Here is a 12,523-nt window from a genome sequence, read left to right as displayed (position 1 = left end):
GAAGATACACAGATCTTTGTGTAGTCCTCTGCAGCTAAGCAAACCAGCTAGCCTTTGATGTACTTATAATTATTAGGGGCTGAGGATTATGTCTTTAGGCAAAGCTGTCTAGCAGAGGGAAGGTATAGATCAAAACTGACATCATGACACAAGCAAGTGGAGAGGTGAGATGAGGTGGAGCCAAAAACAGTTTGGCATTACTATAGACCTTAAGTAAAACAAATGACTCCACTTTGCAAAAAGAACACAAGGAGGGAAGCAATTAGTGCCTGTAACCTCTTGATAGAGTAAAACCCTCACTACTAGTTGGAAAATTAAAAATGTAATTAACAAAAAGCTAAACATCCCAATAAATAATAAGATTCAGCAGCTACACTTAGTTATACAGGAACGATTTGTTACACTCCCAGTGAGGCAGGTATGCCAGGCCATAAATTCAGAACTACCCCCGCAAGAGGCCTCCACACCACGAGTACTGGGTGCCACCAGCTCCTCTTGAAACCAGAGGACTCAAGGAGGCTACATCAAGAAAAGCATCCTTCCAAATGAGGCTCTTTATAATTTTTTGGTAGACAGCAGGTGTTCTGGTAATGCCAGGTCTACAATTGAGCTTGTAACTTGCTAAAATCCCCATTCAAAGCCTGCTGAAGGTGGCGGAAATCTTTTCATTGTGTTTACTGGGCTCTGTATCAAATGCTGTGTGTGGCTTGATATGTGACAGAGAGTGTACACATGAGCACAGTTAAATTATTTGAAATTACTACGGATCTTCAAAGGCACTCAACTTGTGTGGCACACACACAAAAAAAGTGCTTGTGGAAACTTAATTTCTTGCCATAGATTAACTGCCAATCATACTTAAAAAACATTTTTCATTAAAAATGTTTTTCTGGTTCTCTGGGGAAAAAGTCACATTCTTAGAAAAATAAAAACAAAGGATTTGATTCTAGAGGTTTTGATTGACTTTTAAACTGAGAATTTAAATAAATAAAAAGGAGATCTAACACTTACACTGAAGGGAGCAAAGCTCAAAAAAATTGTAGCATAAACAGGTGTTCCCTAAGATTTTCCAGATCACAGTTCATCTCTGCACTGGATAATACCTTTTAAACATGCTATAACCATGTTATGCAGTGAAATAAAAATCATGCCACAAAACAGACGGCTAAGATTCTCAATTAACTTGAAACCTGAAAGCAAGAGAAAGGTGTATATGCCAAAGAAGAGTAGAAAATGAAGCCTTTGTCATCAGCATCAGAGAGGGTACATGAGGGTAAGAAGCCTCTTGCTTGATAGATGAAAGGAGTCAGGATCAGAAGAGGAACACATGTTATCAACTAGGCTAATGCAGGCCCAGAGGAGGTTACAAAAACAAGGGGACAATTCTGAACACAGTCTTGAAATGCAAGCAGGCTCACCAGGACTGTCAAGAATAGGCAAAGATCTGAGTAAATTATTAATACAAATAATCTTGAGGTAGTAGACTGGATGCATGACCAGACTGATATCTCAGACACACTCTATGGAAGACAAAACACTATAGCATGTGCCATTATTAATCATCACAAAGAACATGTAAGTCATTCAATATAAAATATTTTCACAGAACTAAGAAGAAATGAATAAATTCTCCACTTAGGATTAAAACTGGTGACATTCCTTGCCAGTGAGATGAAACATTTAGGGCCTCTACATTTTGACGGTCATTTTATGAACAGTGTGGGAAATTAGACCTCTGTCTCTGTGAGAACTGATAAGATTTCCTATCTCACTTGCAAACATTATGGAATATTTCCAGAAGTGTTTTAAATTTCTATTTTAAGTGGAAAAACCTCAAGCGCTTTCATGAGACACTACTGAACCACCAAAATGTTAGTCAGTCCCATCTAGCACTCCAGAACAATGCCATTATCTCCACATCAGTGTTTTTATTAAGATATCTCTGTTGGAAGTGTTGCCTACACATTAGCATTACTAATACTGTGAATTTAATTCTAAGTAGAAATACCAGGTTTCCCAATTTGCCTTTGAACTACGCAGCAGTTATCTGTCTTGTCACAACATGAATCCCTTTTGGGTGAAAGCTATTGATTTGAAGGTTAAAATCATCTTGCTAGGCCCTAATGTAATTTGTTGGAAGTTGGCCTTGGGAAACTTTCTGACACTGACTACATATGCTCTTCGTTGGATATTCATTGAGCAATGATGTCTGAAAGGCTGAGTTCTTCACCTCTGTGATCATTATTAGTTATGGCATTCCTTAACAGGCTGTGCTATGTCAGTTCTTTGCAACTCAAGTTTTACATTAGCAACCTACTGTTTACAGCACTGAACAGATGCGCTTTTCTACCATGGACAATATTGTACCTGGTTACTTGTGTTGCAGGAGTGTGTATGTGAGGCTACACCCATAAACAAAGTTCATTGGTAAGCCTACAAATGTTGTCAATATTGAAGAAAGTCCCCTCTGTTTTCATCAAGTGAAATGAGGTGCACAGAATATGTTTTAGGCAAGGCTAAATAAGAACTCCCTGACCTTGTTACGGAACCTGTAGGTCTACTACAGAAGTAATTCAACAGGAAATCTTTGGCAGAGAAAACCACAATACCTATGGCCACTGATCTGCTGATCAAATGGGAGTGGGGAAAAAGGAGACAGCTAATGCGGCCTCTGAAATGTATGGTACCATTAATTTAATCTTCTCATGCCTCAAGATGCATTTTCACAGGCTGTCAAACATAAAATCTCATGAGAGTGATTTTCTTTAGAAGATTTTAATCAGTTGAACAAAATATCTGATTCTGCCAAAACCATAGCAGGGAACAGCAGCAAGCTCACTTGACACTTCATTTTGTTTAGCAATATTCTCACCAAACTAGTATGTTCTGAAGGTCTACAGGTGTTTTTACCACACGCACTCAGACATTCTGAGCTTTGATGGTGGCTTCTTCAAAACAGTGCATAGCAAACCACAGCCATGTGAGGAACTGGGAAGGGCTAAAATTCAGAAAATTTTAAAATAATAAATCTATTTCTAGTTTTATCTTGGCACAAATCTTGATCTAATGTACTTGAGGAATCTACCAATGATTATAGAAGTCTGGATGACATCTATAAATTTAAGCTGAAATTATATCGTCATTCCACATTATTTGTAGGAGCTTGAAACTCTTCCAAAAGTCTGAGTTTGAAATATATTATGTTTGAAGTGAGCCCTGTACACGGAAATGTATCTGGGGCAAGATGGAGCACTCTCAAGGGCTTGGGAATCAGCCAGGAGCACTGACTCATGTTATTTTCAAGTAGTGTTGAGCTGAGTTTTGTGGATGGGCTAGCTCAGGAAATATGATCAGATGTTGATATATGATAACAGTTCCCATTTGTACTATTCAGGATCAAATAAACTGTAATAAATATATAAAATATGCTGGAGAGAGAGAGAGGCCAGGTATTATTTACTGAAGTGTTCAGTATGACTTGGGAGCAATAGCACTGATTGAATCTTATTGCCTCTCTTAGCTTAGGTTGCTGCCTTCTTGTAGAAGCCTGAAGTGGGTGCTCCAGAAGTTTGGGGGTTGATCTGGGACGTGTGACCACTGGTGAACTGAGTGGCTGAAAGCCCCAGACAGCAGGGACTAGATGAAGAGGGTTGGGCTTTGGAGATGGTTAGGGGACAGAGACACGGTTAAAACTGCGTTTTAAAGCTTCTGGTTCTGGCATGAGTTTTTCTCCCCCTCTCAAAATGTTAGATAAATATAGTAATTTACATATAAATCACTTGTTATCTTTTGTTCTCACTGGGTCCACAAAGTGCATGTCTCATGACACCTTTTTCGCTAACAGCAGTTTATGAAATAAAAACATCATCAAGGAAAGGTGCCGGAATAAAGTATAATAAAACAATACCTGTGGCTATGATGTCACGTGCTTAAGGTGAGATCAAATCTGCAGTGAAAGGAACTCATGGGAGATTCCTGTTTATTTTCATATAAAATGAACTGGATGCAAATTCATTACTGTTTAGAGACTGAATCTCAGTGACAGTTTGTCCCAGGGGCATTGAAAAGTATTTCAAATCATTCAGATAGTTAATTATTCAGCAAATGAGAACACTTTAAATACTTTATAATATAAAGTGACTTTAATAATTCATGCTTATGAGGCATTACAGGGGTAACTGTAGGACTGCTCTGAAGGAGGGGAAGACTGTGTGCCTGCACATTTATAACTGAACTCTAGTAACACATGTATTACATCTCATATGCAAATAATACACTTGTGATCACCTCAGGTTTGTTCCCTATCCTCTTTGCATATGTGTCTCAGTAAACATAAAAATCACCTAAATTCAGAAATCTAGTAATAGTGATAGTTTACAAGGAATTAAATGAAGACACAGGCTAAGTCTTAAAGTTTCTGGATTGTGAGATAATAGATAGTGATCAGAGATAAGTCTTAAGGCATCTTAGTTATATTGGGTGCAGAGGATAACTACCCAAGAAGGAAGGGAGCGAGAGGAGAGGAGAGGAGAGGAGGAGGAGGAAGAGAGAGAAGAGAAGAGAAGAGAAGAGAAGAGAAGAGAAGAGAAGAGAAGAGAAGAGAAGAGAAGAGAAGAGAAGAGAAGAGAAGAGAAGAGAAGAGAAGAGAAGAGAAGAGCAAGGGAGATGTAACTGTACACTTTAAAGATTTCATAGTAACTGATGACCAAAACAGACATAGTTTTTGGCAATTCTACTAGTGAAAGGACTTTTTCCCAAAGGCCCAGCTGCTGTACAAAAAATGCTCAAAGTGACGCAATCTTGAACATTAGAGACCCTTAAGAAAAGAGTTCAGGACAGGTACTGCTTGATTTCTACTCCACTGTAGAGGGAACGAGGTGATAGCATATTGCATAGCCTTGAAAGTCATGGATTTATGGAATATGCAGAAGAAAACCACAGAAATGCACATACTGCCTTGTCTGCATTTCTATATATTTGAATGGCATTTGCTTGTATGCCCTGGGTAAACACAGAGATGTACAATTCTAAATGAATCCTATGTTACCCAAGATCTCAAAGGTTTTGTGACTCCTGCTGAGTCTTAAGCATATTGTACTTCTTGGCATGGGACATGGACAAATGCTCACTGACTTCCTCTAATATTCAAAGGTGCAGTAGCATAAACAAAATAGCACTGTTCATATTATCTACAAACATTTTGTGTTCTTTTTTTCTCCTTTGTCTACTTTCTCTCTGCTGGAGGTCAGCTACCTAAACTGAGACCCCTTCTGCTTGGTTCATGCTATGGGCCCGAAATCAGAACAGTCTACATAGTTGCATACATCTCTTCATGACAATTCAGAGGAAACACAAAGAGAAAGTGAATGAGTTATGAGTTCCTTGCCTGAGAAATCGTCTGTGTTTGAGCTATTCATCTAACCCTGAAATTTTTGCATTGATATTCCTTATGGAACTGCAAGAAACCCACTGCAGGCATAGCTGTTATTTTAAAGCCAGGATATGAACCTGTGTTCACATCAGTAAGTATTTCATCTGAATGCTGCCAAAGCATCCATGATATGACTCCAGTTATTGGTACAGTGTGCACAAGAAAATATTCAGAAGTGAATGAAATTGCCATACTTGGCCTTTAACGCTGGTATGAACAAAGATTATCAGATCCAATACCCTACCTCTTGCACTCAGTTCAGTTTCTACGGCCTCAGCTTTTCTATACAGCCATAGTATAAACCTTTTTTGCTTCGGAGCTATTGCATTGACACAATCCTCACGTGGGTACTGAAAGGCAAAGCTGTTATTTTTCTAAGCCTCCCTCTTCAGTTATGAATAAAAATACTGTCTCGTTTTCAAAGAAAACAATGCAACCAAAACAATAAATCCCCTACAAATATAACATGGTGTTGTACAGGACAAGTATTGATTAAAACAAAAAGGGCTTTTTAAACACCATTAATTCTTACCTATTCTAGTAGTTATTGATTCTGCATCAATGTCATTAGCCTTTTTCTTTGCCACTTCAGCTAGTGCCAATTCACCCTTATCTAGTGCAAGGTAATGGATGTCCTTTGGAAATAAAAGAGAAAAAAAAAGATTAATCTTAAGTGAATCTCATAGGAGTAACAAAAGGGATTTTGAAAGAAAGAGGTTCTTTTATTATTTAGATCACAAACAGAGATAGAACCGATGAACCTACCATTACATTTTAATTCTCTCCCAATGCAAATTCATTATCTTGTGCTGTTGAATATAGCAATGATTAAAACACTGACCAGTCATGCACTGACAAAAGTGAAGCTATTTACTCAGTGTATGAAAGAAACCAATCTGCCTGCTTTTAAAGTAACTTCCGTTGATGCAACATGAGTTAAAAGGGTTGCTAGGAGGGGGCTCTATGTAAACCAGATCTGAAGTACTGGAACTCTTCTGGCTGACAACACTTATTTGAAGCATGTTAAGGTTACAGCCAGCACATGAATTTTGGGGTAAAAGTCTTTTGAGACTGATTTTTGTTTGGAAATTGTCCTGTTCCACCGGCTGTGCTTCGAGTCAGGTGATGGTGGTCCTCCTTGTGCTGACATCGGTGGTAATAAGAGCAACGATCATTGCATTTTAACACCCACACAGGTGACTTGACTCCTGAGTCACGATTGAAATGCAAGGGGCTTTCCAAAAATCTTGTTGTGTTGCATGAATAGTTGCCAATACTCTGGACTGAGTCCTTAAGCTAGAGTTGAAAATAAGAGGGCTGAATTGCAAGGCTTTTTACTGTGTGGTAACTTCGGAGATGAAAACCACCTGTACGATATACAGCACAATCTGTGGGAGAATATATTCCTGCTGACAACTTACAGCCTCACTGCCCGTGATTTTGGCCCTCGAAGTGAAGTTTCATCATTGACCATTAATAGGGAGACAATTAATCCCCTTCTTGTCTGGCCTCATGGCCACAGACTGCTCTGTGCATGAACTGAGACAGATGAAAGGAGGGAAAACTCAGAACAGTTGGCAAAGTTCTTTTTTCCCCACTTCTTTGCTGAAGATGCCAATTGGTGTCCACAGATTTAAGTTATTCCTGGCCATTGTTCTGCACTCTATCTGCATGCAGGGATTTAAAGGAAAAAGAAGTGTTTGCTGGAAATATTGACCTCTGCATACCATAAAAGCGACTATACTCTCAATCATGCAGAATATTTCAGGTGAAACTGTCCTCAGTGTGAATTTACTGTCACTTTCATCAACTTGACAGAAACTTCTGCAGGAAAAAGTGCACTTACTCTAGAATGAGAAGCTGGATGAAAAAAGTGAGAGTAATAGTGTTAAGACTGGAGAAAAAGATGCTGCTTTTATTATACGCTTATTTTTCTTGGGAAAAAAAAAAAGTAAAACGAAAGTAAGAAGCAGACTGAGAATACTAGGGAAACTGGATCTGATTATGCAGGAGAGCCTGCTACTGACTTGCAGAATCCCAACAGTCTGGAGGAGTCGACAATATTTTCTAATTAGAAACACAGGTGTGACTTAAAAAACGTGCAAGTGTCTTGGGGCAAAGTAAGGAGTTACGAACTTGTTGCGAACTCTGTACTTCCTCTCTTTGTAGGTCTGACATGGTTGTCAGGAGAAAAGGGCCTGAGTAGCAAGGTATGATTTCTATGAAGATTAAACAGTAGATATTGTCAGCTTATTTAGATAACAATAGAAAACCTAAGGGCTCTGGAACAAGTCTGAGCTTACAAAGATTTGAATGTATAGGCAGATCGTGTTCACTACGTTAGAATACATTCTGATTATGTTTAATTACTATATTTTTGTAGTTTAAACTATGAGAAGTATTCTGTATTTCAGTGAAATTTTAAGTAATAAATTTGGGAGGAGATGGAAACAACTACAGAAAATGACAAAGTTCTTTCAGTTAAGAAGTTGTTCATGCTGTGTGTATCAAAACACCTGTTACTTTCAGATCTTGTTTTTGCCCATGTTCTCTGTTTTGAGTAAAGAATTGTAGAGGTGCTATATGCTCATCGCTAACTAACAGAGGCTTTGTATGAAATAAAGATACAGCCATCAGCTGGTAAGCTTTCTTCATGACTCCTCCAGTTGCTGCCATGAAGATTTTTTTCAGAACAGTGGCTCGTTTCTGTCTCTAAACAAGCTTTAGAAAGAAAAGATTACAAATACAAACACTGCTAATGAGACAACTTCAGATAAAATTTAGGTGTTCCTCATTCCAATAAGCCAGGAAAATTGTATTTTTCTAAAAATTTATAAATCTCTGAGTAGAATAAAACTAGAAAAATGAAAGAGGAAGAAGAAATACTTGATTACAGGGTGCCTTAAACAGTGACAGAAAAAAAAGTTAAATTAGCTGAACATTAATTACAGATTTTTTTTTTCCACACAATTATCTAATAATTTATCAGTTCAAAGATCATGTCCCTCTCAAAAACAATTGTGACAGTAAAAACAATTTCCAGCTGATTATCAGGAGTTTGCTGAAAGGGCTATATTTTATAATTTAACAGTTTGATTAGTTTCTGGACTACTTCCTTTTTACCCTCATCTTTGTGACTCACAGAGCTGGCCCTGGGTGAGCAGAAGTCATTTGAAACACTGATGTGCATTTGTCTATAGGATATTTCTGGGCAACATTCCAACATTTCTTCGAAACATGCACTTTCCTCATCAGTGTATCTGACAGTTTTATTAAAGTGTCTTTTCCTTGCAATTTTTGCTACCTTTGGTACGGGGGATGGCCTTTTGAATTTTCAGCAGCTGAGAGCTAGAGCAAACTACAAAAGGATTTCAAGCTAACAACCCTGCTATTGCTTGATCTTTTCTGTCACACATTGGATCAGTCACTGTCCAATAAATGTAGCTGTTGTTCATGATATTATGTCCTTTTCAGCTTTATTTTTTTATTGAACTTTGTAGGAGATGATAATAATTGATGGACTTAGACGTGACGTGAGGGTAAAGCTTATGGGGAGACACAGAAGTGTCTGCATGTCTTGTTATGGCATCATACTAGTGACGCTATAGGACTAACTTTTAAGCCCCCGCCTCTTTTTTTCTTTTTCATTTTTATGAAAGAAATTAGCCCTTAGGTAGTGTTCTCTCAAACCTCTTTGCAATCTTATAGCAAATAACAGGAATGATGCACAGCCCCATTTAATTAAAAAGATGCTCACGATAAATTCTTCAAGACACAGGACACGTAGAAGTCTCAGAAGATGGTATTCAACACTTGGATTCTCCCCAGCCTCTGTTAGACCTGACTCTCTCTATAATTTCTTTCTTTTTTTTTTTCCCTTCTGTGTTGCCCTTTAATAAATAGCTTTTTTTTCTTTCTCATTTTGCTTATGTCTTCAGACATCTTTCTTTAGTCTACCATTTCTTCTTGAAATCCCACTAAATTAACTGTGAATACAGTGGCTTGACTCCATCTGAGGTTTCATAAACAGATGTGGTTGGGCTATAAAAAACCAGTACAAATAATTGATCTATATATTAGTTATTCATACTGCACATAATTATAGATGCTTTAAATATAGGTAAAGTCAAGTTGGATCTTTTTAATTGCATTTTGACCTATAGAAACAATATATACATATTATTTGATGTTATGCAGAAGTAAAGGATGCAAAAACCTTGCTTAGCAAAAGTATTGTTATACTAGCACCTAGAAGGACTAGAAGCTTTCAGGGAACAAGTTATCTAATTTTCACACAGTATTTAGTGCAATGAAGCCCAATTCCCTAGAGATTACTGCAGCAAAAATAAATAATTTTTATGAGCTATGCACCTTTATACTTCTTGAGTCCTGTACTTAGTAGTCTTGCAGCAGTGTCATTGTTAGCTTATTGTAAAGTTTGTTCATTAGTACCTCACTTAGGCGATGAATTAACAAAAGGACATTTCCCCAGAGGAGGCAGAGAGTTAACAGAGGATTGGAAGAGGCAGGCATGTTTGCTGCTTGTTGCATAATTTAGGGGAAACTATGAGGAAACTCGAAGGTAATGCAAGCAGAACAAGGCCAATATAGAACTGGTTTTGATGTCACAGTAACATAAGTCGAGAGGAACTATGTGAAAATATACATTTATGTTTAAGAGCACTGGTAAGATGGGAAATGGAGAGTAGGTGTTGAGAGAGGAAAGGGAAAACAAAGAAGAGTAGGAAAGGATGGAGCTAATTTCTCTGTGAACATTGAAACTCCTCTTGAAGGAAGCTGGAGAACCTTTTGTTGAGAGAAGGACATGTGGGGCCAGGTACTGACAGTTCCTCCCTCTTGTAAGCAGCTTTGCACCCATCTCTTGACCCAACATTAGTGTTCCCCACTCTGGGACAGAGGTGGTCCCTCAGCCCTGCTGCCAGCGGAGGGAAGATAAAAAGATCATGTGGGAAATCCTCTCAGTCATATGAGAGAGGGTCCTTGAGATGACAGGCCAAATGCTGGGTCATTTGTTCTGCCAGAATGGCTGAAATTACTCAGGGAGAATTTATTACCTGTATGGTGGGAGAGCCCTCAACAAAAAGTTGTAACCCACTGCTGACGTGTGACAGTCTGAATCTTACATGTGGCTGAGCACTGCTTAGGTTGGTCAGGTGTACAATTTGTATTGAAGAAATTACATCCAATAAAAAGAGAAAAGGAAAAAGATGAGATAAAAAGAGGAAAAATTGAGGAGAGTAAACATAAAGCGTATAATAAATTTCCTAAAAGTCTGACATTTCCATCACGTTCTTTTGATGCATACTTAGAAAAGTTTATCACAGTATTCACATCTTTCTAATTAGATGGAACAAGCCAGATGATTAGAGCCGTGAAAAAAACATCAAAAGGTTCACACAACTTCTTATATAATTAGAAGGGAATTTTCATAACCCATAAAAGCAGGATTTAATTGTGTAATTTAACATACAATTTAAATATCAAGATCAAACTAGCAGGGCAAGTGACTTAATGGGATAAATGATATTAACATCTAGTGTCAAAGCTTAATTTAAACAACAGAATGTCTTCATTATGCAAAAGAGTCAAGCAGATGAATTTTTCAAAGGGCCTTTTTTTTCAACAAGGCCCTTTCCTATTGTTTCTTTGAAAACAATGAAATCAGCTGTGGAGCAGCAACATGCTGAGAGACTAGGAAAGCACGATTGGCTTTGTCTATCTGACCTCACTGTGACATTGTGGTGCAAGATCTTATAAAACAAGAGCCTCCTGCAGAGCTCACACAGAGGACCTTCTAAGAGCTGGTTAATTTTACTTTTGTAGCTAATTAAATGGGAGGGAGCAGAGAGTGCATGAAATGTAAAAACCCTTGGGTTGATGCTAGTGAGTTTTGTTGTTCTAAAAGTACCTGTAGAAGCGTTCATAATTTGTCACTTTTCTCAAAACCCTACGAGACAAACTAAGAGCATTCAGGATTCCCAAGATATGGCCAGCTTTGGTGTCCAGGACTCAGCAGTTGTATTTCTTAAAGGAACAGATTAGAAACATATAAGCTTATTAGAGTGAAAGATGACATTGTCCTAGATCGGGACAGATGAAGAAGGGGAAAGTTCAAAAACATATACTCTATTCCTATTGATGAGTTTTGTGATGCTGAAGGTCAATCCAGGTAGAATAGTTCTGTCTTCAGTCTATGTCTAAGACTGCAAATGACACAGATCCATTTTAATGTGCACAAAAGCTGACAACTAACATACTGACAACAGACTCTGTCTCCAGAAGTCACTCACCATGAACAGGTCCCGAGCACCTATGTCAACAGCTAGCAGAAATGCTTTTTCAAATCTCTGATACCTGCAAGAAAAATGAAACAAGTCACTTGCTGAAGACAATTTAAGAGCTGCATCAAATTTTGTTGTTTGTCCATAATGGGCAGATGAAGTTCTTCAATGATGCATCAAAAATGATGCCAAAGCTTTACTGGGGAAACTTGATATGCTCATACTTGGATTGCAGAAATATGAGGTAGGACAGTGACTAACCTTAACCTTCATCAGCATTAAAAAACTTCAGCAAGCGTTATGTTCAATGCTGAGTCCCATCAGATCTAGTTGAATCTGAAGGTACTGTAGAGCGTAACACACTGATCCTTTGAAAGATTCCAGTCACAACACAGATAGTTGTTACCTCAATAAAATTGGTAGGACCTCAAAATCCCCTACAGAAATAACTAATCCCAAATCTCACAGGACTTCAGAGGTCCTTGTAGAAGCTTGCATTGGGTCTTGCCCTCACAGACTCCCTCAGTGCAGCTCTCTGAGGCACGCTGAAGTCATAAATCCCCAGGGACTGAAAAAGGGGGTGATGCTGCTTTGACCCCTACCTCCCTCAGCCCAGCCTTAGCACAGACTGCCAGAACTCCTGACAGCTTTCTGAAGATCCGTCATGAAGAAGATTGTATCAGTGAGGTAAAACAACCGGAAAAAGGGCAAGATCCATGAGCAAAAATTACCTCTAAATGTACTCTAGAAGGCACTGAGTATCGCCTAGAGATGCAGCAGAGTAGGAAGG

General features: G+C 38.3%; 1 protein-coding gene across 3 annotated transcripts in view; it reads right to left on the bottom strand.

The window, feature by feature from the left end:
- WDPCP (WD repeat containing planar cell polarity effector) overlaps positions 1–12,523 on the bottom strand; it is a 156,040-nt gene that overhangs the window by 36,771 nt on the left and 106,746 nt on the right. For all 3 annotated transcript variants that reach the window (XM_082047436.1, XM_082047437.1, XM_082047438.1), the window contains exons 13-14: positions 11,743–11,806; positions 5,964–6,066 (exon numbers count right to left, since the gene is read on the bottom strand). In XM_082047436.1, coding sequence (XP_081903562.1) covers positions 5,964–6,066; positions 11,743–11,806 — 167 coding nt within the window. The remainder of the gene's footprint in view (positions 1–5,963; positions 6,067–11,742; positions 11,807–12,523) is intronic.

This window comes from Streptopelia decaocto, assembly GCF_964273445.1.
Source record: "Streptopelia decaocto genome assembly, chromosome: 3".
In the NCBI taxonomy this organism is placed as follows: Eukaryota; Metazoa; Chordata; class Aves; order Columbiformes; family Columbidae; genus Streptopelia; species Streptopelia decaocto.
This window is presented reverse-complemented; position numbering and strand designations above follow the sequence as displayed.